The sequence below is a fragment of the Protopterus annectens genome, chromosome 4.part0 (genome assembly GCF_019279795.1).
Source record: "Protopterus annectens isolate FY-2018-M chromosome 4.part0, PAN1.0, whole genome shotgun sequence".
NCBI classification, from domain to species: domain Eukaryota; kingdom Metazoa; phylum Chordata; order Ceratodontiformes; family Protopteridae; genus Protopterus; species Protopterus annectens.
In genome coordinates, this window is record NC_056733.1 from 949,902,770 (window position 1) to 949,929,707 (window position 26,938).

Genomic DNA, 26,938 nt, shown 5'->3' on the forward strand with positions numbered 1-26,938 from the left:
ACACAGCTGAAGAGGATTCAGGCCTAGCTTTGCGGACCTTCCTCTTCAGATAGCTCAGAGGAACTCCCGGAACCCTTTATCGATTCCCTAGCCAGCATTTGAGTCTTTGGTTTTCTAAATAGAGATTTAAAGCCAACAGATGACTACACAACGTCTTAGGTTCAAAGGCTTGACAGAACAGAACAAGAGTGATGGTCGTGAGGAGGCCCTAAACAGAACAACAAAAAGTGACTATTCTTATGTGGAATTTGCCTTCCACGCATACACCTGCCCTTCCTGGATGACATTAACAGGCAGTAACAACAAATTAAATCCCCTACAGGGTACTTATCTGAAGCTGTAAGGAAAAACTAACCATATCCAACAGCAGACCAAATGTACGAGTCAACCTTCCCAAACGGCAGAGAAAAAGTTCAGAAGGTTGTATGTGCAGACATCCCTATTACAGCTGACGTTATCTGTGCCTTTGTACGACATCCCACATAGCAGGCAGTGGCTTTACACTTTTGTATACAGGCCGAAGTCAGGTCATTAGGCAGAATGCAACTCGTGTGTAAAGAATAATGCAACACTGAAGAGGAGGACATCCTTCTTTCTGTGAATTAACTTTTGAACCTGAATCACAATTTTCTGACGTCATTCTGGAGGAAGAGCTGCTATCATTGAGTATTCAGTACTGCCTCTATGAATTCTAAATTTTGAGTTGGGGTTAAACGTGACTTTTCTAGGTATACCGTGATCCCCAGATGGGCAGAGATGTTGAGGGTGAAGTCTGTGACTATTATCAACTGATGCTTGGTCAAAGCGGTTATGAGCCAGTTGTCCAAGTATGGAAACACTTGAAATCTTGTAGTTTCAAGTGAGCTGCTACTACTGCTATGCATTTGAACACCCTGGGGGCTGTGGTGAGTCTTGATGACTGGCTCCCAGCCTGAAGCGGAGGAACTTTCTGGAACGTTTGTCTATTTTTACATGGTAATACGCATCCTGAACGTCTATTGAGCACATCCAGTCATCTTTCTTCAGAAAGGGGAGGACAGACTGTACCCATAACCATCTGTAACTTTGTTTGCTGAACAGATTTGTTCAGTACACTGAGATCCAAAATTGGTTTCCAGTCCCGTCTTTTTTTTGGAACTAAAGAATCTTGAGTAGGTTCTGGATCCTTCTTGGTCAGTTGGGACTTTTGGATGACTTTTGTCCAGCAGTTCCTGGATTTATTGCACTGCTGAATCCCTCTGATTGGGCGGCACATCTGAGATTTTCTTGTAAACAGGGGAAGCATATTCCAATGGGGAAGGAATCTGGGTGGAGTATGCTAGTCTCTCCATCTGAAGAGCCACAGTCAGAATCATGAACCTGAAATTCCACAGCTTGCACAGAAGATGACCCCACCGACCCCGATGGCAACACAGGAGATGAGGTAAAAGCAGGCATGAAAACAGGAGAAGCCGAAGCTGGAGCCCTCAAGGCCATTAAAGCCTTAATGAGACCCTGAGGGAATGGTATTGCCTCCGGATACGATCCACTGCATTCAGGAATGTGCTAAGTTTAGCCAGGCATTTAGGTGAAAGGATAAGCATCCTCCAACTGCCTCCAGAGGAAGACTATCAAGCCTCTCTTCAGGAATGCTGAAACGGCTTGCCTGGGAAGGAATCCCTGAAGCCCTGGTTTTGTGGACCACCTCTGCCATGAGGGCAGTGTCTTCAGTTTTGGTTCCCCCCTCTGCCCCTGGGGGGGGGGGGGGACTCCCTCCATGTGCGTCTTGGAAAGGTCCTTCAGATTTTTGAACCACATTTTTCCACCACTTCTCTGGTTCCCAGAAAATTACCTTGGGGGGGGGGGGGGGGTAGAAAAATGTATGTCCACAGAGGAAAGGGTCTTTACTATCTTTCTCATACCTGGATAAAGTCTCTCTCACTTTCAGGCCAAACAAGGATGCTCTGTCAAAAGGAGCATTGACGAAAGACTTGAATGGCTCCTCAAAATCACACAGGCGCATCCATGCACGTCTCCTAATGGCTATGCCTGTACCCGCTGCTCTAGACATCCCTTTGGCTGTATCGGCGATCAACCTCATGGGACAAATTGGACACAGACTCCAAGGTGGCTAACTGGGAAGCCACTTTCTCTTGGATTACCTCAGCTACAGCTCCCACCAGGGTGTCTGGCAACTCCTTAAATCAGATCCAACTGGAGTCTGATGAAATGTGCCAAAAGGTTCAAGGACCTTATGGCAAAGGTCGATGCAGAGTAGACCCACTCCCAAATCTGTCCATGGCCCAAGACTCCCTGTTGGGTGGATGGACACGGGAACTCTCCTTAGCTAGTTCCTTTTTAGTGGTGGCCACTACAACCATAGCATCAATTTCTAACCCCTTGGCCCAAAACTGTTTATCTTCGGCTGCAGAAAGTATCTTATCTGATCTTTTGGGGATGGACTCAATGTTATCTGAAGCCTTCCATGCCCACTGTGAAATCAACTGAATGAGTTCGTCAGTGGGCGGAGTCATCCAAGAGGTAGATGGGCGGGTGCCGAAAGCCTGTAGGTAAAACAGATTCCTCAGAGGAAGGGTTTTGGGGCTTCCAGCCATGTCTCAGTTTTAAAATTTCCAAGATGTCTTCAAATGAGATCTTCAGTGGTGACCATGGGGACCCTTCCCCCTCACTGAAATCTGTCTCTTCTGTGACAGACTCCTGGGGGAATCCACATGCGTCCTCCTGAACTTTTTCTGAGGGACCTCCTCAAGGGGGATAGATGTGTCAGTGACATCCGAGGCTTCTGCACCTGCTGTCCCAGTGAAGAAGCAAGAGGAAAAATTGAGCTAGAGGGAAGTTCCTGTTCCGCGGGAGTAGGCACTGACAGAGTCTCTGCAAGAGAAAGGGCTCTCGGCATAGCCTCGAAGGCCGGCTCCGCCCTGAAGGGAGCCAGGAACAGAGAAAGGCTGCCTTGGAACCAGGGTCACTTCCCGCTCCAAAGAACCAACCCTAGAGACTGAAACTAGAGCACTGAGGAGCAAGGACAGCTCTGAAAAACCTGTAGTCGAGACCGGTTCCCCTGGAATTGGGAGGGTAGCCATGGCTCTGGGAGGTCCCTGGTTCAGAAACGACTGAAGAGCTCAGGGTAACTACCGGCTCTGAAGAAGCGAACCCCAGAGCCAGCTCAGTTGGTGCAGGGAAATCCACAACAGAGGGCTCTAAGACCTCCAAAGAGGTTAGAGGAGTAGTAATTAATGATGTGAAGGAAGTTTCAGTACCAAAACCCCAAGCAGCGGTACCAAAGTTGCCCTGAAAGCCCTCTAGCCCACAAAATCTTTTTCACTAGCTTCTCCATGTCGAGTTCCAAAAGACTTTTGGTGGAGCAGACAGACACGTTGAAGGAGACTTAGGCCTCTGCAAAGAGACTTCTGGGAGGTCCTCAGCAAAAGGATCAATTGATGGAGAGTATGTAGTTCTAGGCAAAAAAAAGTCTTAGTAGGTGAAACAGTAGTAGTTTCCTGTACTGAGGCCTTTGACGAAGGGCTCAAAACTGCAACTGGTACCGGAATGGACATCAGTACCAGAGTGCAAGCTGCAGAGGCTTGTGGTTCCGTGGGAACTTTTGGGACAGAGGTCAAGTTTTTGGCTTTCAGAACAGACTTATTTTCTTAGACTTTTCAATACAAAATGAGGATGAAACGGATGAAGCATCTGTCTTTGCTTTATCTACACTGGATAATGCTTTCCCAAAAGCTGATAGAAGTAATCCTTTTAGAACGAGCTTGTTGCACCTTTCCACAACAGCCCAGTGGCTGAAGGCATGACAAATGCTGTAGTCTTCCTGTAAGTGGTGGGGACCGAGAAAATATACACAAAGTACGGAAATCAGAGGAGGAATTTTATGGCCACACTTCTGGCATTTTTTTTAATCTGGGGGGGGGGGGGGGGGGCTTACCCTTTTCAGCCATGTCAAAATGAGTAGGTAGCTACACAAAAACAGCCAAAGAAAATATATCACTCTGCAAAGAAGGGGAAGAGACAACAAAAAGAATATTATTTTTACTATTTGTCTATTTTTATACAAAAGCAAGAGGTGAAGGGACTGTCAGCAAGGATAGCTGAAGAAATACACTAGCATGTACAGGGATGAGAAAAACTATGAGAGAGAAACGAGAGGGGGAAACTATCAGCAGTGACAGTGAGAAACAGACAAATGTGTAAAAGGGAGAAGTATCAGTGATGATACTTGGAGGAATACAGAGTGTATGCAGAAAAATACAACAGGAAAGAAGCAGAAACTAAGAAAAAAGACAAAAATATTTTACCTAAACCCGCTAACGCTTGAGAGTAGTAGCTAGACACGACCGTTTTCAGAAAGCGGCAAATGAGATCTGAGGTAATTGAGAGAGATTCTGGGTAGAGGCGACGCTCAAGAGTTTTTGGCTGGCGCGAGCTGTAGTAACACCAGAGTCGGTTCCAACTTTGGAACCAAACCCATCTGTCAAGGATAAATGGAGACTGACAACATCAGATCAAATGACTTGCTCTCCAAGAGCAACAATTTTGGGAAATGCACTTAGTGTTCCAATATCTGAAACGACATGCTTTCAAATCTCTGGATTCAACTGAATGTTTGACACACTCTGCCATCATCACTTGATCTGTTACCTCACTGCTCACCATTACCATTTCATTTTGCTCTCCTGAGGGCACAGTTGGTGGTCTGTTGCCTCCTTGCTACAAAAGTACTACTCACTACTTTCTTTGGGTGACCTTTCACCTTAAGCTTATTAATGAGATGACGCACTACTGCTTTAAAAAAAAATCAAAAAAAAAACTGTACCGGACTTTTATGACTTGTCCTTTAACTGTACTGTTCTTTCAAACTACGCTGCATGCTACTGTCCTGCACAGACTGTACTACTACTACTCACTTCTTCACTCCATTTAAGGCAATATTTTTAAAAAAATGCGTTTTTGTTCCAAAAATGAAGGATCTCTTCTACCACAATACCTTGTTGCAAGACGAATACATTGGCTACAAAGCAACAGTAATACATTATGACACAATTCGTTCTTATAAACAGTTCTACCAAAATTTCAGCAGGATATTTGCATTAGGAACATCACAACACTTACCACATGCCAATTGATTCCTACCTACAGGAAATGCATCTTATGAGTTACGGATCATTCTAGAAGTAAAGATGCCACAGAGGCTGGAAGCATATCCACAATGTTGGTTTAATGAGCATCCTGAGAAACACCCTTATATTACACATTACTCTGAACAAGATGCCTGAAATACGGTAATCTCTGCATACTACCAGTTGCATTCCCTTCTCTGGCTACACACCAACCAAACTTGGTAGACTTAATGCTACAGTTACGCACTGTGGCAGACCATTCTGGTGAATGGCAAACAAATCACACAACCTCTCCTGTACTGCATGTGCCCCATGTGTACTCTACCTGTGGGGGGTCAGCACCATCAGTTGTGGTTGGTACAACTTTTATCATTGGGTTCCATGAAGGATCAGCAGCATGAAGTCCATTAAATATAGGTCCTCCGGTACCATCAGCCAGCTGAGGATGGGAAGGGATCACAGTGCCTCCATACATAGAAAGTGGCACACCCTAGAAGGAGCAAAGAAACCATACAAAAAAACTTCAGAAAACGTTTGGTGTTTCAGTCACAAATATGATCAAAGCTATACTCAAAACAACTTGATACCATTATTTACTTAAAGTAGATCAATGAAAAAGTGAAAACTATCAACTTAATATTAACTGGAAGAACTGACACCTCATATGTACCCTCAACATGCACATGCAAATCACAGCACTAGGACTTGAAATACAAAACACTGCCCTATTTTACATAATATTGTCCACTAACAATTACTTTCCATGTCAAAAGGTGTAAACACTAAACTATGGACAACTTTATCAGCCTAACATGCATTATGGGCAAATATTTTGAAACAGCCCTAGATATCTTAATGTCGAACAACTTGAAATCAACATAGCTTTAAGACAGGCCAGTCATCTTTAACAAAACTGATAAACTTTTATCAGACTTTATGAGAAGCACTGGAACACAGCTTACTAGTGTATTAACCTGGACCTAGGCAAAGGCCTTTGAATCAGTGCCATATCTTCAGATAGTCAAGGGACTTGAGAGATGGAGAAGTAAACAGAGGAGGATAATAAAATTGACTAAAGGGTAGATTATTTGGGGTTAATGGAAGGAAGGGGGTGCAACAGGGTTCTTTATGGCAGACACTTCCATTTTGGAAGATAACTGGACCAGTAAGTTGGCTGATCACACACAGGTGGGAGCAGTTTAACTAAACTGACCAGGCAGAGTTGGAGGAAAGTACAGTTTTGTACCTACCATAAATGTAGATGTCCGATAGGCATGCATCTGCAGTCCTTACAAATGGGTTGTCCTGTCGTCAGGCAGCCCTTCGGTCGGCCGGATTCCAAAGTCTGGGTCTGGCCTCGGCTGATGTCGCACTTCACCCGACATCATAGCTGCAGTTATTCGGGTATAAAGGTATCAGCCGATGCCATCTTCCTCAGTGTTTCTTGCCCCAGATGCCAGGTGCCCTCTAGGAAGGCTAAATTTGGATAATTGCAAAAGTTTCCAAATAAGAGAGAGCAAATAAAAATAAACATGTATATACATATATACAAACAAATACACCATAATAGATTCCCCCAGCTAGCTAGAAGATGGGTAAATACCCTAGGAGTACCTCAGAGGGGAAGGAGGGAGGGTAATCCTGACTGCAGATGCATGCCTATCGGACATCTACATTTATGGTAGGTACAAAACTGTACTATGTCCTTCAAGGATGCATCTGCAGTCCTTACAAATGGGTAGAATACCATAGCCAAACTGAGGGAGGAGGAGTAATAAGATTATAAGATCCCTTGCAAAACAGCAGTGGCAAAACCTGCTCGGGATCTGGAGTATAAGGGTAAATTATAATGATTGGCAAATGTATGCACGGAGCTCCAAGTAGCAGCCTCTAAAATGTCTTTGGTAGCCACTCCTCGTAGAAAAGCTGTGGTAGTGGCTGTTGCCCTTGTAGAGTGAGGTCTGATGTTTTCTGGAGTTTTCTTCCCATGGTAAGAGTAACAAAATCTAATGCAATTTCCTATCCACTTAGAGATTGTCTGTTTTGAAATTGCTTTTCCTTCCATTCCTGTTGCATATGCTACCAGTAGCTGGTCAGTTTTTCTATTGCTCTTGGTCCTGTCCAGGTAGTAACGTAATTGTCTATGTACATCCAAGGTATGCAACAGTCTTTCTCCCCTGTTCTGTGGGTTGGGGAAGAATGTAGGCAGGTGGATAGCTTGGTTTAAAGATACCCTGGAGACCACCTTTGGCATAAAAGTAGGATTAGTTCTCATGGACACTCTATCTTGATGGAAGATCAGGAAGGGCTGCACTGCCATTAATGCCTGTAATTCTGAAACCCTTCTTGCTGAAGTGATTGCAAGCAGGAAAGCAGTTTTCCATGATAAGTACTGTAATTCTGCTGTTGCTGCTGGCTCGAAAGGAGGGAGTGTCAACTTTTCTAGCACAAAGTTCAAGTCCCATGCTGGCAATGGTGGCTTCCTAGGTGGTTTTACATTTTTAATTCCTCTCAGAAACTGCCTGAGCAGAGGATGTGAGAAGACTGGAGGATCCAAGTTGTATTCTGCTGAAATAGCTGATGCATGAATCTTAATGGAAGAATAGGACAGGCCATTGTGGAAGAGCTCTGCCAAGTATTCCAGGATGTTAGCAATGCTTACCAGTGACACATTTTCTCCTTTTGCAGTACTCCAAATGAAATATCTTTTCCATTTTGCTGAATAAGTTTTTCTTGTTGAGGGTCTGCGAGCCTCCAAGATAATGTCTTTAACCCTTTGAGATAAATCTGGGTTATTTGGTCTTATGCAATGTTCCAGGCACCCAGCTGCAGTGTTTTCAGGTTTGGATGCAGGGTTTTGAAGTTGTTCTGTATTAACAGTAAGGGAACTAGGGGCAGAGGCCATATTTGTTCCCGAGACATACTCCTCAGTAATGGGTACCAATGTTGCCTTGGCCAGTCTGGAGCTATCAGGACGATCCTTGGACGGTCCTCTTTGATCTTCAAATAGCACCTTGTGCATCAAAGGAAGAGGTGGGAATGCATATGCTGTCAGGTTTTTCCAACTGAAAGATAGGGAGTCCACTTTCCAAGCAAGTGGGTGGTACGTCCTCGTGCAGAATTTTTTCAGTTGGTGATTGTGTGGGGATGCAAATAAGTCTATTTCTGGTAGTCCCCATTTCCCTGTAATGGTTTTGAAGATGTCCGGATGCAGCATCCATTTGTGGGCATCCGTGGTAGTTCTGCTTAGGATGTCTGCTAGAATATTTTCTTTTCCTGGCACAAAAATTGCTTGTAACTGAATGTTGTAGCTCAAGGCCACATTCCAGAGGTCCATTGCCATCCAGCATAGAGGGTATGAATGTGTGCCTCCCTGTTTGTTGATGTACCACATAACTGTGGTGTTGTCCGTCCTTAACAGTTGACCCTGTCGAAGAAATGGTCTGAATGTCTGTATTGCCAGTTTTACTGCCAGCATTTCCTTTTGATTTATGTGTAGGTGCAGCTGGTCTTGAGTCCATAAGCCTTGTATGCACTTGTCCAGCATGTGCGCCCCCCAACCGAGGTCTGAGGCGTCCGTTGTGATGGTCTGGCTTGGTTGAGTGTTGTTGAAGGGCAGTCCTTTGTTTGATTGACAGGCCTGAGCCCACCATTGGAATTCTTGCTTCAGGCATGGAATTATTGGAATGTGGGTTTCTAGGCTGTGCTTGTGCTGAGACCATAAATTCCTTAGGTACCATTGCAACTTCCTCATATGTAGTCTGGCATGTGGAACCAAAGTTATGCAGGATGCCATGTAACCCAGGGCTTGCAGGACTTTTCTTGCTGTTAGCTGGTTCTGCTTTGTTAATGCCAAGAAGTAGAGAGGGAGTTGCTCCTGTTTTTCTACTGTTAGGAATGCCATTTGTTTTGATGTGTCCAGCTCTGCAACCAAGAAGGTTATCCTTTGGGATGGTATCAGCCTTGACTTTTTTATATTGACTGTGTATCCCAGGGCTTGCAGTAGATGAATGACCCTTTTCAAGTCTTTTGTTAATGTGCTTTTGTTGTCCGCTTGTAACAGGCAGTCGTCCAGGTAAGGGTAGATTTGAATCCCCTGAAGCCTGCAATGAGCAATTACTGATGCCAGGCATTTCGTGAATACTCTGGGCGCAGTAGATAAGCCAAAGGGCAATGCTGAGAATTGATAATGCTCTGATCCTGCAAGAAATCTGAGGTATCTTCTGCAATTTGGTCGTATGGGGACGTGCAGGTATGCCTCCTTGAGATCTAGAGTTACCAGCCAAGACTCCTTGCCCAGCATGGGAAGAAGCTGCTGTAGGGTCAGCATTTTGAATTTTGGAACAATGAGGTATGTGTTTAAAGCGGACAGGTCGAGAATAGGTCTCCATTGGTTTTCTTTTCTTGGTACCAGGAAAAGTCTGGAGTAAAATCCTTGCCCTTGTTCCATAGATGGCACCCTTTCTACAGCTCTCATCCTTAGTAAGTGAGTTATTTGTTTTAGAGCGTCTGTCTTCTGATTTGGAGGTAGGTTTGGCATTCCTCTCTTCCTTGGTAGAGTATGGAAGTGAAACCTGTAACCTTGGTCTATTGTCTGTAAAATCCATTTGTCTCCTGTGATGTAATGCCAGTTTACTGAAAATAAGGCTAGCTTCCCGCCTAAGGGTGCTTCTAGTTGTTCCCTGGTAGGCGGTGCCAGAGCCAAGTCACTGTGATTGTCCTGTGGAAGTGGTGGCGGCTGGATCTGTGGCTGTACCTCGCTGGTTGTTAGCCTGCCACTGACGTCCTCTGTAGACACCTCTGGAATGACCCCTGCCTCTTGAGCGTCTATTCCTGCCTCTCTGAGCTCTGGAGGTGTCTGGAAAGGACCAATTCTTGGAAGGCCAGTTCCTGCTAAACCTTGGAGGCTGGACCTGCAAGAAATCCTTGACTGTCTGGACAGATTTTGCTTTCTCTTCCACCTTCTTCAGCACCTGCTGTGCAGGGGAGCCAAACAAATTGAGCTTATCCATGGGAGCATCTAGAAGCTTTGATTTAACATGGTCTGGTAAGGACTGCTCTTTTAACCATGCATGTCTTCTGATCACTGTACCAGTCATGGCTGATCTAAAGGAAGCCTCCAGTGCATCATAGCCACATTTTAAGGAATGATTACTGACCTGCTGAATGTTATGTACCATTTCCTGAACAGATTTTTTGTCTAATGGTTCATCCGAGGACAGTTTTTTAGTTAACTGGTCTAACATAAATTCCTGATACTGAATCATGTGGAATTGACAGTTCAAGGCCCTAGCTGAAAGAGTAGCAGAAGTGTAAACTTTTTTACCCCATCTCTCTAAGGCCCTAGATTCCCTTTCAGAGGGGAGGGGGTTTTTGGCAGAGGTAGCTGCTACAGCCTTGGGTCCCTGGGAGATAGTTTCAGGATCTGCAAAAGGAGCCTTATACAAATGATAATGTGTGTCCGGAACCCTGTAGTACCTATCGGGCTTAGCAGGGGCCGGAGGAAGAGAATCAGGAGCAGTACAAACATCATTAAATGCATCATCCACAACAGTATGTACTGGAGGAATGGCTAAAGGCCTATGCTGTGGCAAATGCAAAAAGGTTCTAAGCCTTTTCCTAGAGTCTGAAAAATCCTGGCCCTGCCATTGAAATTGTTCCCTCATAGCATGCAAGGTTTCCCCAAAAGAAAATTCCTCAGGCGGAGAGGCAGAAGGAATGGACTCTTCCGCATCAGAGTCTTCATAAGGAGAAAAAGGGCCCTCTGGAGGGTTTGAATTATCTGATTCAAAGAAACTGGCTCAGGGGGCTCTACTCTAGGCCTCTTCTCTGGAGGTTGGTGAGATGCCCTGTCTGGGTGTAGTTGGGATCCCCGGATCAAAGAAATGAGATCCTCTGCTAGAGTAAGCATTTGTGAACTAGAGCTAGGCCTGTGAGAGGGGGTCTTAGCAGGTACAGTTTTGGTAGTTTTTGCTGCTTTAGCCCTGGCAAAGGCCTTAATCGACATGGATGCAGGTGGCCTAGCAGCTCCACGTGCAGGGGTAGAAACATTCAAAGGGATAGTATCAGATAAATCCTGTGAACCTGCTGGGATTTCAGTAGCAGATTCAGCCATGCTAGATGAGGCCTCGGTAGTAGGTAAGCTTTCGGCCGAAGGAAGAACCGTGGACTCTGTTTCAGCCGAAACAGAGACACTTGCGGTTGGCTTAACCGCGGTTTCGGCCGAAACCGCGGACCGCGAGTGTCGGTCCTTTTCCTTGCGCTTTTTAGATATTTGCGTAGTCGGAGTATCCGACGGCATAATGTAAACAAAAGCGGAGCCGAAAAACTCCTCAGCAAATTCCGACCGACGTCTAAGCGTTCATCGGTTGAAAGAAGCACAGGCTAGACAAGCTGCTACGTCGTGGTCTGGGCCTAAACAAGGTAAGAAGTAAGAGTGGAAATCTTTATGAGGTATGTGTTTCCCACAAGTTAAACAGTTATTCACTTTTTCTGACATCGGCTGAGGCAAGAAAGAGTCCCCAACGGGGTACTTAGCTTTTTAGAAGTCTTCGGTAGTAGTAATCTCTGGTTCTGACCGACCGGCACTTGCGAACAGCTTCTGCTTCGGGCGCCACGCGGCAAGAAAGACTGAGGAAGATGGCGTCGGCTGATACTTTTATACCCGAATAACTGCAGCTATGACGTCGGGTGAAGTGCGACATCAGCCGAGGCCAGACCCAGACTTTGGAATCCGGCCGACCGAAGGGCTGCCTGACGACAGGACAACCCATTTGTAAGGACTGCAGATGCATCCTTGAAGGACATCACCTGGACATCCTTCATCTCTGGGAACTACATGACAACTAATGCAACAAAAACAAAAATCCTTAATTTTTGGGGAAACTAATCCCAGCTACTACTACACTCTGTACACAATCTCCTCCGGACTGAAGCCCATTGTGTTTGGGATCTTGGAATACTTTGGTTTAAAACCACCATGTCTTCATGTATTAGAAGCTGTACACTCTGTACACAATCTCCTCCGGACTGAAGCCCACTGTGTTTGGGATTTTGGAATACTTCAGTTTAAAACCACCATGTCATCATGCATTAGAAGCTGTACACACTGTACACAATCTCCTCCGGACTGAAGCCCATTGTGAACCACCATGTCACCATGTATTAGAAGCGGCTACTCAGTCAGGGACATTTTGCGCTCACTACTGAGTACATACACCCTTGTTTAACACCATTAGGTCTACATTACAGGACTTTCATTAGTCATGGGCATTTTGCGCATACTACTGAGTAGGGACTGAAGTGTGCATACACCCCTGTTTAACACAATCAGGCCTACATTACAGGACTTCACTGAAGTCTGCATATACTCTTGCACTTAGGGTAAGACATTAAGAGAGTCCAGAAATTATTTGACAAACAAATTTGTAAAGATAGTGCTTGACTTGCAGAACAAGCCTCGTGCAGCTGCAGCTTTTTTTCAATTAAATGAAAGTTATGTACTTATCATAACACTAGATCCATGTTGTCTTGTTTTTTATTGGATGAAATAGGATCACACCTCTGCAACTTTTTGTAAGTTTTGCATCCACGGCTCTGACTCCCCCTACCCACTGTTCCCTCTGTTTCCCCAAACTACCTCAGATTGAGTTTGCCTGCTCACAACTAGTACGTTATTTAGTAATCAGCATAGAGAGGCTAGCCTATAGCAATGACAAACACAGAAAAACAGCAACTAAGGCTGCTCAAGGACAAGGTTCCTAGTGAAGTCCATCCATTTCAAAGGAGTACCAGGTAATGATTTAGGAAACGGGACAAAGGGATGTTGAACTTGACAAAAACAAGACAGTATGAATGTAGCACTATCAAGTACATAACTTCTGTATCCAGTGTTGCAGACTTTCATCAGATTCAGCTTCTGGGACAGACTCCAAAGCTACCGAAACACCTGGGTAACATCAAGGATATTCCCGAGAATGGTGAAGCCAAAGGATGTACGACACCTGGACTTACAGCCAGTTTGTAGCAAAAACAAATGTGGGAATAAGAGACCAAGTTGCTGCAGCACAGTTGGCAATAGGAACTCTGCTTAGAAAAGGAGTAGTGGCAGCTACTGCCCTTGTAGAAAGCTCCTTTGGTTTCTTAAGGCAGATCCAGCTTTACGTAAACAAACACACAATTAAAAGCCACCTTTGACAGAATGACTATTTTTTTTTTTTTTTTTTTACACTTTGGCCAAGTTAACTTTTGCTTTAAAGAAAGCAGCTTAACAGATTTTCTAATAACTTTAGTCTTGTGCAAATAAAATCTGAGTCATCTATGAACATCCATTAGACAAAGTGTACTCCCCCTTTATCAGGAAATCTTGGAAAGAATACCAGCAGACTGATACTCTGGTTAAGATTCACTTCAGATGCCACCTTTGAGAGGAAATTGGTATTTGTTTTCAAAGATGCACTGTTCTGGAAGACCATGTAGGGAAGTTTGCAGAACAATGCTACTGAAATCCTTTTCGCAGAATTTACAACGGCCACAAAAATGGCTTTCCTAGAAAGATATGTTAGATCCACCATGGCCGCGAGTTTGAAGGAGGCCTGAGTTAGGGCCTGCAGCATAATCGCAATATCCCATGGAGGAACTGGATCCCTAATGGGTGACCAACAAAAATGTTCTTTAGAAATACCTTTGGAAACATTAGGGAAGCACTGGGAGTTTGGTTGTGTCCCGTGTGGAAAATGGAAATGGCTGCTAGCCAAATCCTGATTGCTGAAAAACTGGAGCCTTCTTGGAAGGCAGCTGACAAGTCGTCCATGAAAGATGGAAGAAGAGCTGAAAAAGGATCCATTTCCTTGAAAGACATTCAAATAGAAAACCTTTTCCACTTCCTAAGATAAATCTTTTTAGTACTTACCTTTTGTGAAGCTGCTGATACATAAACTACCAAAGCTGACAGCCTGGCATCTCTGGCCATCATTAGAACTGGAGGAATCATGTGGTTGGCTTCAAGGATGGGAGCCCTCCATCCTGGAAGGATGTAGTACATGAAGCCAGAGAAAAGGGAACCAAACTTGCCAGGGTCAAAAGGAAACCATACGGATTACCTTGGCCTTCCACCTTCTGGCTTTCAGAATAAATTTAATTAAAGGTATGGGGGAGGAGTACAGAGGATATGGGGGCTAACTGTAGAATAGAGGATCTCTCTGATTGAGCCTGTGGAAGGTTCAGGGTAAAAACTGTTGGACTTGTTTAGGTACAAAACAAAAAGATCACAGCAAGGGTGACCCCAGTGACTGAAGACCTGTGCTGCCTCTGAATGACTGAGGGACTACTACAGGCAAAATAAAGGACCTGCTTAGCTTGACCACCAGAACACTGGAAGGCACTTGAATGTATGTTGCTATAAGAAAGCAAGGGACAGATATGGTCCACACCTGGAAAAGTGGGTACAATCACATTCTCGCCTCCTTGGTGATGTACCAGGCTACCTCCATGTCATCTGTCTGAATAGAAATCACATCTTCGAAGGGAGTCCTGAAAAGCATGCAACATAAAGAGGACTGGCATCATCTCAAAGACATTAATGTGAGGACTGGCTTCTGTGCATGACCACTGAAGAACTCTTATGTAGAGCCTGAACTACATGGTATATGGATGACTTCTGCAAGTCCAGGAGTTTGGCAATTTGACTGATCGTGTTCAGGCAGCATCTAATAAATTATATCTATTGCATAGGCTTCAACTAACTCTGCCTGACTGTAATCCTTAACTGCTGCAGAAGACAGAGAAGTGCCTTTGTTGAAACAGAAGATCCCCGTTTGGAGCAGTAAGAAGCCAAAGGTCTAAATATGGCAACACCCAAAACCCCAGCAGTCTGAGATATGCTATTACCACTTATATGCATTTGGCAAAGACTGGGGGGTGGGGTGGGGTGGGCCTGAGGTAAGACCAAAGGGCAGTGCCCTGAACTGGAAATAACTGGCTCCCAGGCAGAAATGGGAGTAATCTCGACTGCCTCACTATCTTGATACGACAGTGAGCATCCTGGAATTCTATGGAGAACATCCAGTTGTCCTTTCTCAATGGAGGTAGGATGGACAGAACTGTGAATATCTGGAACTTTGACTCACAAACAGAATGATGCGACTTAGGTCCAAGATTGGACTGAGGTCCCCTATTTTCTTAGGAATTAAACTGGGGACCTGCTGGATGACTAACAGCTTTATTATTTTATTTCTGCTGCTGCTGATTCCATCCGACTGGGTGATACATCAGGAATACAAACGTTATGAAGTCACCATAATGATGCATCCGTAGTGTCCGTTTTCATCCTTTCTTAACCAATGGGTCTCAGAACCAACTTGGGCCACTTGCAAAGACTTTGTTTTGTAGCTAGAGTTCCTCCCCTCACTCAATCATCCTCCTAAGCTCGAGTTACCTCAGGTCGAGCTTGCCTTCTTATTCAGCCTATATTACTGCCAACAGCATAATGGTGAGTAATACATTATATTTACTAATAAAAACCCAGTTAGTCTGCAAGGAAGGCGGAATAAAGGACTGAACTTCAAAAGGCAGGCAACAGGACTCCTCAGGTCGAACTAGGAGACCAGGGAATAAAAACTTCCAAATAGGAAGGGGGTTGGAGGGCATGATGTTGAGGAAGAATCAAAACAACTACAGACGCATCATTTTGGTGAACAAACTTTTGTATTTGGATGTTGTCTTTTTTCTCCATTCCTCAACCAATGAGCAGAGTCCCCAGTTACACAAACTCCAGGATGGTCCTCAAGGAAGGATATTCCAAAGAATAGTGGAACTATACACTGCAAAATGTCCAATATGTAGTCTGCAATGAGGGTATGGGTATTAGACCAAGTGTGAGCTGCACAAATGTCATCTATTAAAACTCTGGACCAGAAAAGCCTGGGATGTGGCCACAGACATCCTGGAATGAGCCTTAGGAGGTTTAGGGCTGTCAATCCCTTCTTATACGCAAAAGAAATGCAATCCGTGGACATCTGGCTAAAAAGTCACCTTTGAAAATTATTTGCCCATCTTGACTTTGGAAAAGAAAACAAATACTTGGTCTGATTTTTTGAAATCTTTTGTTCTGTGGAGATGGAATCTAAGCTGCCTGCGAACATCAAAAAGGTGCAACATATTCTCTTCTGTTGGAAAATTTTGGAAAGAAAACAGTAAGGTTGATAGACTGATTTATAGCTGCTTCGGAAGCCATCTTGAGTAAGCAGGAAGGATTAGTATGGAGAGACACTTGACCCCCTTTTGAAAGATCAGGTACAAGAGCTTAGAAGAGAGCACCTTGAGTTCTGACACCCAGCTGGCTGATGTGATAACAGCCAGAAAAACAGTTTTCCAAGACAAAAACTTTGAGCCAGCTGCCAAGGTGGGCTTAGAGACAGGGCTTGAAGTATTGTTAAATCCCATAGAGCAGAAGGATACTTAGAGAGTTGGAGTAAAAGGGTACCTTTCAGAAAGGCTTTGCATAACCTACATAATGCCAGGGGACGAATGTTTATTTCCTTCATGAAAATCTGAGATGGCTGCAAGCTGGGTCTTTATAGTAGAATAATTAGCTCCACTGTTGAAAATGGAATCTCAAAAGTCTAGGACAGCTGGAATAGGTACCAAAAAAAGGGGTCTGTCTCTGGACAGCGCAAAGGGAGAATCTTTTCCATTTACGCTTATACACCTTCCTACTAGAATCTGACTGAGAGGATGCGAGGATGTCGAATCAGGGAGGAAAACTTGGACTGTCTAGCCATCACTGATAATGAAGAAACCATGCAGTCAGTTTGAGGGTCCGACTGTACAGATGAGTCATCCATGATGGATGAGAAAGGAGATTCTGGATTGGATTAAACACCCAAGGGGGTGGGGGGGTGGGCACTAGATGAGGCCACTTGAAGGGAAACCATACTTAACACCAGAAAAGGGAAATGAGGACTTCTTTGATCTTCCAGTGACACTTTCTGCAGGAATTTGGGGATGAGATAAGTAGGAAGAAATGCATATAGGAACTCAAAGGGACAATCATGAAATAGTGCAACTCTCATAGTGACCCACCCCCGGGGGGGGGGGCAGAACAAAATACCTGCTGCTCTTGGAGTTTTGATGGGAAGCGACAAACTTGCAGTACAGCTGTCCCCACTGACAGAAAATCATTTCTACTACCTCAGAGTTGAGAGCCCATTTGTGAAGGAGTAAGATGGACCCTATGGACCTGCTCAGTTTGTCTGCTAGCACGTTGGACTTTCCTGGGATATGCACTGCCAAGACAAATTGGCCAGAAGAGATTAACCCCCATCATAGGGGGTAGGATCTGGCCCCTCTTGTTTACTGACATATCAGAATGCAGACATTGTCTGGATGACAATCATCCCTGGAGGGAGAGCAACTTGAAACACCTGCAACCCTAATAGAATTGCTCTTATTTCCATGACACGGATATGAAAATTGACCTGCAAAGGCTCTTCCCAAATAACGCTGCCCCCCCCCAAGCTGGGACGCATCCGTAGTCACTGTAGCTATGGGTGATGAAAAATAAAAAGGTGATCCGGAGACATTTTTTCTGTGGTGATCTGCCAAGATATATATTCCCTGCAAATCATTGTAATTCGTATCTATGTAGACAGCAGATGTCATCTTATTGACCATTACCATTGCAAGTGACCACTGCATTATCTTCATGTAATACCTTGCTAAAGACACTACAATTATACCAGCTCTCATAGATCCCAGGAGTTTTAGCAATCTTGCTGGCAGGAAAGAGAGACATAGGACACGGGAAGATGCTTGACTAAAATATTTACTTGCCTGTGCTAAGCTTGCGATTTGTGTCACAGTACCCACATGAGCACCATTGAACTCCAGGGCTTGAGTGGGAAAGACCTTAGACTTGGTATAATTCACTGTGATGCCCAATTAAAGACATAGTTGGAGCCAGCAGTCCTTGGCTTGAATAAGCAGAGACTTAGTGACAGCAGAAACACCTAGTATCCCAGCAGTCTCAAGTGAGTTGTGAGCTGTAACCCCTGCCACGCCACTTGGTGAATGCCTTGGGGGCTCTAGCGACACCAAAGGGCAGGACTCTGAACTGATAAGGACTGCCTCCAAGCTGGAAGTGTAGAAATCTCTAATTGCCTGTCTATTTTGATGCGACAGTATGCATCCTGGAGATCTATTGAGCACATCCAATCGTCCTTGCATAACAGCTGCAGAATGGACTGAATCATTACCATTTGCAACTTCAAGTGTTAGACATACTGGTTCAAACTGTTGATATAGGAGACAGGTCTTGGGTCCCAGTTTTTCTTTGGCACCATAAGACCCTCGAGTAAATTCAGAATCCTTCCTGGTCTGGGTGAATCATTTGGATGACTCTTTTGAACAGCAGTTTTTCTATTTCTGTTGGTGCTGGTTTCCTCTAATTGCCTGGACCACTGGGAATGTTTGTAGATTGATTGGGGGGGGGGGGGTTTGAAGGGAAAACAGTATAATGTGGATATGATCACCTGCATCCAAGTGTCTTTGGTGACACCCGTCCAAGTTGCTGGGTGCAGGGATAAGTGCCCCCCAAACTCAACCAGAGTGCAGTAATCTGGCAATGTTTCAGGGGCACTGGTAGGGCTTCTTAGAGAAAGGACCTCTGAAGCAGTTGTTCTGTGGGCCTCCTCTTCCATCATGGCAACTTCTACCACTAGAGTTCCCCTCTCTGCTGGGGGGGGGGACCTGTCCCCAAGGGAGTCCCCTGAAGAGCCTTGCGACTTGAGGAACCACATCTCCCTACCACCTCTCTGGTTTCGGGAAGAGGTCCTCTGAAGGGTAGAAAAATGTATCCCTACAGCAGATAATGTCTTCCTATCCTACTCATTCATACGCAGGGTTTCCATCACCTTGGGGACAAATAAAGTGGATCCATCAAAAGAAGCATTTATGAATAATGACCTGAAAGGCTCTGCAAAATCACAAAGTGCATCCAAGCCTCAAAGAAGTGTTCAATACGGATAGGGTGGCCAGTTGCTAAGAAACAGTCTTCTTGCCCTCCTCAGACATGGACCCCGAGGGGCCACTGGAAAACTCCTTGATCAAGTCAATCTGAAATCTTGTGATTTGTGCCAAATAGTTCAGTGACCTGACAGCGAACATCACTGATACATAAACACACTTCCTAAACCTGTCCAATGCCCTGGACTCTGTTCAGGGGATGGACAGAAGAACATTATTCAGCAAGTTCTTTCTTGGTGGCTGCTGCCACCAATATAGCATCAACTAGGTGACCCTTGCTCCAATGGGCACGATCCTTGGGCACAACCAAGTACTTACCAGACCTTTTGGGGACTGGCTCTGTACCATCTGGATCCTTCCAAGCCCAGCTGGAGATGAGGGTCACCATCTCATCTGCCGAGGGGACTACCCAGGAGTTAGATGATCCAGCTCTGAAAGACTCAAATATACAGACTTCTCCTGGGAATTGGGGGTTGAAGACCAACCTCCTTTCTGTTAAAAAAAAAAGTTTAAGTATTTTACTGAAGGAGGCATCCTCAAGGGGTGATCTGAGGGACCCCTCCCCTTCACTGAAGTTGGCGCTTTCCATTAAGGAATACTGTGGGGAATCCAAGTGCCTCCTCTTGCACGTAAGCTTCCGAGAGGGCTCCCAGGTGGAATGCTCCGGAAAGGACTTAAGTGTGAACAGAGTCCTGGATGAGAACCATCTCCATGCTTGAACGGGCCTGCTGACCCGAAGGGACAGCAAGTAGAGACTCTGGGGGGGGGACGCGGTAGACAGCTGTGGAGGTGATGGACCTGAGGGAGGCAAGTATGTCCTGTTGATGGTGGTGGAAAACTTACTTTCCACTACCTTGAAGGCAGAAGACATGGGAAAAGCAAGGGGTGCCCTATTAGGTGCTGAAGACACCTGCCAATGTTGGATCAGCACATCACCACAATCCCACTTCGAGGCAGAGGTCAGAGCTGAGCTGTCCAATGCAGAGGCTCTAAGGGAAAGGGACTGCTTTAAGCATTTGAGTTGAATCCAACCGCTCTGATCTGGCGCTGACCCTACAGCTCCGAGATCTTCCCAGCCCTGACAGTGTATGCACCGAATGAATCAGAGATGTAGCTGCAGTCAAGGAAGGCCAGGCCTTTTGACCCGATGCAAACAAACCTGGAACTCTCGGATTCGATGGCCCCAAAACTGAACAGCGGATCAGAGTACGTGTCAACAGCTGGGTTTGGGCTGGTGGCAAGCTCACAGGTCCGATGGCAAGCTCACAGGTCCGATGGGAGATGGAACCAGTAAAACTCCCAACTGAATCTCGGCGTGTAGAAACTTCATCATCCAGTCCACATCTGCTTCAGTTAGGCTCCTAAATGACATGAGAGATGACGCAATAGAGGGCTTTCTTGAAGTCCTTTGAGGGGTCTCCTGTAAGAAAGGAGAATGGATCCTAGTGTGCATCAGTCCTAGAAGGTGGAGGAGCTAAGGACCACTGATTTGGACTTTGACATAGTTAGATCCAAGGAACCACATGGATCTGAGGGCTTGGAGACCTTTTTGGGCAGAGGCGAAACCGAAACAGAGGAAGCAGAATGATCAGGGGATCATTTCCTAGACTCCTCACCTTTTCCTAAAGACTTCCCACTAGGTCGTCTCAGGTGGCTGTTTGGAAGGAGGGAAAGTTCCAAATGTAGAAACAGAATATGTAGAGGGAAACAATCCTTTAAGCATCAGCTTGTTACTGAGCTCAACCAGAGCCTGATGGTTAAACCTTACACAGACATCCCACTCCACCAAGAAGGGCTGACCCTAGACAAACTCACTCCAGGTGGCCATCAGAATTTAGAATTTTATGCCCACAGGAGGTGCACTTGGGCCAGTAGGCTCAAGCATACCAAAGACAAAACCTAGACAAAGGAAAAGGAAGAATACCAACAATGGTAGGTAAGCTGTACCCTCAAAAGGTAGCACCAATACGAAAGTGGGGAAACAACAAAGTCTGGAAAGAGCAGAGTAAGACGCAACAAAATTAACTCTATTTCATATCTAAGCATACAATATGTGGAGAAGAAACAGAGGAGGTTAGAAAACAGAATAGCTTGAAAAGCTATTAAATATTGCAAAAAAGCAATTATCCTATTCACTAATGCCAGAGCTATGGTAGACACCGTCCAAATGCTGAAGCAGTAAATGAGACTGGAGGTAATTCAAGCCAAGGAGGAGCTCGACCTATGCAGCCAAGTCTTTACAAGTGGCCGAAGTTGGATCTGAGGTTGGATCAGAGACCCACTGGCTGATGAACAGACTAAAGACAATATCAGATCCTTCTCTCTTTCTGAGGAGGGAAAAGGGAATGGTGCAACCTCTGCTAATTATCCTCAGCACCCATGTATCTTGTTTGCTTATCCCTGCATCCTCAAGCTTAGCAGGCCATCAATCACCCCCCCCCCATCTCCAGTGTGTGGCAGTCAGGAAACCTTTCAGGAGCGCAGGTAGGACTGATCAGTGAAAGGACCTCAAAACCCTGATTCTGTGGTCCACTTCTGCCTCTAGGGCAACGTCCATTTAAATTAACCCCCACCCCCGGGAACATTTGTCTGCAGGACTATTTTGGTTAAAACATTGATATTTTCAGAACCACATCTTTCCACCATTCTGGTTTCTAGCAAAGGTCTCTGATAGGCAGAAAAACAGGTCCTAGTTGCAGACAATATTTTTACCTTCTCTCTTGGTAAAAATGTCCTTAGACTTTGGTCTAAAGAGTGTTAAAGGGCATCCTTCAAGCCTTCCACAAACTCACCATCACAAACTCACCATCACATTTAGGCAGTGGCCGTGCCATTACCTGCTACTCCAGCCTTACCATTGGCTGCAGTACAAAGTAGATGCATAGCTACATTGGACATCGACTGTAGGGACAACTGGGACTCCACAGTTTTCTGGATGTCCAGTGGTAATTTACCCTTGAGGGACTTGGTAAGCTTCTTAGTTAAGTCCCTCTGGAAACATGTCATAGGCAGGGTAGTTCTGCAGTATAACTGCAAAAATTGCTGACAAAACACCCATTTCTCAAACCTGCCCAAAGCCTCTGACTCCTTATTAGGGGAAGGATAGATGTGCTTTCTTCTAAGAGCTCCTTCTTAGTGACTGCTGCCACAACCATGGCAGTATGCTTGCTCCAGTGCACTCTGTCCTTTGGGGTGACAGATCTGTTGAGTTTCACTGGGGTCTGCTTAACCACATCAGGACCCCTCCACTCCTGTTGGGCCAGCAGATCCGTGACAGCATCAGCAGGAGACACCACTCAAGAGGCAGAAAAGCCAGCCCAAAACCCTCCAGGAACATAAGAGCTCAGGAGAAACCTGCAGACCAACACCCTCACTGTTTCATAAGTTCAAATATATCACCAAAGGTAACATCTTCCATTCAGGAATTGTGGGGACCCTTCCTTATTATCAGAGTCTGTCTTCGACTCCAGGACGAATCCAAATGTCTCCTTTTACATGTTTGTTTCCTTGGACCATGGCGCTCTTGGGTTTCCAGGGATGGTTTGGAATCGAACAGAGGACTTGTGTGGTGAGTACCCCCAAGGTTACAGGCTAGCTGTCCCAGATCAGGATGTGGGAGCTCAGCGTGCCAAGTCGAAGTAGAGCATGATGGACACCCCTCCTCTCTGTCTGGAGAGAACCCCTTCAAATGCCTTGAACACTGAGGCTCATAGGTGTTTACTAGGCTAACCCCCCCAAGGGCCTTTTTAAGCCTAGCCATGCATCCGAAATCTGACAAATTCTGGCACTCATGTTAAATGTAAGCAAGGGCTTGGGAGATGAACCTGCCTGTGTCCATTAGAGACATAGGTGCCAAACTAGGGATGAATTTCCTGTTCCCCATCCAATGGTCCAAGTTACACTTTAGTTGGGTTAGGGAGGAACTCTGCTTCCCATGGATGGGGAGCCTGTTCAAGAGACTGGGTAGTCTGAGATGCATACCTCTCTCTCCAGCAGGTCCTATTCATATTACCGGCAAGGTTTACATTTTTAGAATAGGTAATTCTGGTGCTGTTTGTTTTGTGGATATGCAGGAGCTCCATCAGAGTGGGGTCTGACAATGCCCTGTATGCCAGGCATAAATTTTCCCTCAAAAGCCTGTTGGAGACAGAAAACAGGGATGGGCCTGGAGGCGGTCTGCATAGGACATTTTACTTATGCCCTGTATTCTTTTAGTGAGGAAACTCTGTGGACATTCCAATTGTTGGATATGCCTGACTAGGTACATACCAAAGGAGGCACTGTACTTAATGATGGGCCTGATGAATACCACATACCATGGAACAATGACCTTCTTGGACATAGTCAGATGTGACAAAGAGTAGCAGCACTCCTTCAATCCAAAAAATAGACAGGAAGAGCATTCTCTGGACCGATCTGCCCTGGCTCCAAAGATGACAATGAAATTACGCTATTAAGCACAGGGACAGACAGAGTGCTCCAATAACTTTGGAAAAGATCCCACCCCTTCAGCCTTGGCTCCGAAGATTTGACTCAGACTCACCCTAGTCAAATATCTGAGATGAATACAGTAGGAGTCAAAAGAGCTATCGGCTCAGATGAAGGTGCTCTGCAGAGATTTGGATCAGCAGACATAGGATCTGAAGGTCGGACTGAAATAAGAGAACCAACAGAGGAGTGGATGGGACCACACCTTCTGCATCCAAAGACAATGGTGCCTGGTGGACCCCCAGTTGAATCTGCATCTGGAGGAGCCTCTGCATTACCTTGTCGACATCTGCTTCAGAAAGACCTCTAAGATGATGCCACTGAAGGTGACCAGAAGTGGCGACGCTCCTGTAAAAGTGAAGTAGAGCCTAGGACTCACCAACTGCAGTCAGAACTGTGGAGGAGGCATTGACGATCGGAAATGAACACTTCAGAGTGTTTGTGGCTGGACCCAAAAGTACTGCTGGATTGGCAGAGCACTTTCTAAACTTCCTTAACTCTTGTCTCTATTTTCAAGTCTTTCCCTTTCTTTCTACAAGCATACATTTGTTTTTCTAACTTCTTTGCTAGGAAAGAAGACACTGAAGCAACAACAGGAGCAGAGGTCCCCACTTGGCTAGGAATAAAGCACTTCAGGACCAATTTGTCCCTGCCATCCCCTACATACTGCTTGCAGTCTAAGTGCAGACATGCCCAGCCCTAACAGGAGTGCGAGTCCTGTGGGGGAGTTCTGTGTCAGCAGACTGATCACTTCTTGAAGCCTTAGACCTTGTCCACCACGACAGACTAACATATAAACACTAAAGAATACACAGTTAAGCAATTTAAAAAAACTATTACACTTAAGTTCAGTTTCACTACCTAAGAAAAAATCTGTTAGTCTCATAAAAGAAGAAAGGGGATGAAATTTAGATAAAGCCAGCCGTGTGAAGGCAAACAAGACAAGAAAGTCTCAGCACTCTCACTCTCTCTTTTTATGGGAAGGAGAATTAAGGAAAGTTACAAACCTACATTGGGGGGGGGGGGGGACTCCCAGAAAAAGAAAATTAGCAGAAACCACCTATCAAGGTGATCTGAGCCCTCATAGCCCACATCCTTCCAATACAAACAGTAAATGAGATCAGAGAGGATTCCCTTTTCTTTCCCCAAACTATGGGTAAGGGTAGAGTCAGAGCCGTGGATCCACAGCTTCCAAAAAGTTGCAGAGGTCAGAGCCAATCAGATCTGATAACCTAAACATCAGATCTATATATTTGTTAGGAAAGATCCAACTTCAATGTATAAATGCAAACATGAAATAGCTATGGCAGCTATCATGGGTACTGAATTTTATAATTTCCTGAGTACTAGAAACAGCAAGGAGCACATTACTGCTCCAATCACCAAGACTCTATCTGCATGGAAAGCTTTTTATAGTAAGTGGGGAGGTAGGAAATATGCTGGCCTTAAGTGTTAGGAATGTGGATAAATGGTTTGGTAAGACTGTCTATAATCCATACTAATTGGACTGAAACTCCTCCAAAGTTTCTGCAGAAGCTCAGGCATGAATCTGCACATGTTCTACACTGATGATCAATTTCAACAATTGGCTTAAGTATTGGTGTCATTCAAAGGGGATCCAATGCCTGTCAGCTTGGGATGATATGCACGACAAGCCATGATGCTTTGCTAGGGACAGCTTGCACCTGTCACCCCTGGGCTTTCGGATATTGGCAAAGGCTCTTGCTACCCCCATAGTGCCTTTTTTAGGCAAGGCTCAAAAGACAAACCCACCTCCATAGGTATCACAAGGGATAAGAAACTAAGAGTAATGCTACTCAACGCTAGAAGTCTAAACCTCAAGATGCACGCACTCGAAACTCTCCTTAGCATGGAGAACATCGATATCTGTGCAGTAACAGAAACCTGGTTCAGGACTCCCGAGAGCACCCCAGCACTACCAGGTTATACCTCATACCATGCTTTTCGGCCCCAAAACTTGGACCGAACCACAAAAGAAGGGGAGTATCGATATTCATCAAAGATACCCACACCTCCAGGTTGGTGGCAAAGCACGAAGCATCAGAGACTATCCATGTGCAACTAACAGTGGGTAAAACTGCCTTCCAGTTTATAGCCTGCTACAGACCACCCTCCCAAACCCAGGAACCCCACTCGGCCTTCCTGAGAACACTGGAAAATATGAAGGTCTCTCCGAACACCATTATATTGGGCGACTTCAACTACCCAAACATAGATTGGAAGCATTACTCTAGCTCCAACACCCTTGCCCAAAGGTTCCTAGAATTCATAAACTCAAATGCTATGGAACAACTTGTTACCACTACCACAAGAGGGGAAAACATACTGGACCTGATCATCACCAACATGGGGACTCTATGCTCCAGACCAGAAGTGTATAAACTGATCTCACTGGATATTCACACCCCGACCCCACCCCCTGCCCAGAAAACCACAGTGAAAAACTTCTCTAAAGCAAATTTCACACTCCTCAAAACTGAGGTGGAATCCTTCAAAGCCCCTGGGCCTGTGGAAAATACGGCCCAGACCGCAGAATCCTTTATAAATGCATTCTATGAACACCTTCAGGAATGCATGGATCATACAATCCCAAATAAAACCAACACCCAATCCTCCAAAGGCAGATGACCTGTCTGGTGGACCCCAGCCATAAACAAACTATACAACAGAAGGAGGAAGCTACTACATGATAGAGCAAAATCCCAAAAAGGGAAGGCATCTCTGATCAGTATTAGCAAAAAACTAAGGGCACTCATAAAATCATCAAAGGCCAGCTTCGAGAGAAAAATTGCACAGGACACTAAAGATAATCACAAGGCTTTCTTTAGTTATGTTAGGAACCTGGGTGGGAATTCCCAGATATGCTCAGAATTAGTCCAAAATGACAAAAAATACACTGATCCCACAGACATTGCCAACATCCTAGCTGACAGGTTCAGCACAAACTCCCCCCCCCCACCAAAAGGGCAAATATCTATCCCAGCAGAGTGCTGCCCCCCCGACATCTCAGATACTCAGGTGGGAGCCGCCCTCTCCAAAGCAAAAAACACAGCATCAATGGGACCAGACGGTGGCCCAGGCTGCGTCCTACATGAACTCCAAGAAGAGCTAAACCCAAACATAAAACTACTGTTCAATCTCAGCCTTACTACAGGATATGTACCCAAAGAGTGGCGTACAGCAACAGTGGTCCCTCTCCACAAAGGTGGTGCCTCAACGGTCCCTGGAAACTATCGCCCCATAAGCCTGACTAGCTTGGTCTGCAAAGCTATGGAAAGGAT

General features: G+C 45.3%; 1 protein-coding gene across 1 annotated transcript in view; it reads right to left on the reverse strand.

Moving 5' to 3' along the window:
- Positions 1-5,391: 5,391 nt before the first annotated feature.
- Positions 5,392-26,938, reverse strand: part of LOC122799695 (ankyrin repeat and KH domain-containing protein 1-like) — a gene marked incomplete in the record, with an annotated part of 3,928,199 nt that continues 3,906,652 nt past the window's right edge. The window contains 1 exon segment of the mRNA XM_044068930.1: positions 5,392-5,616. Within this exon segment, the coding sequence (XP_043924865.1) occupies positions 5,407-5,616 (210 nt within the window).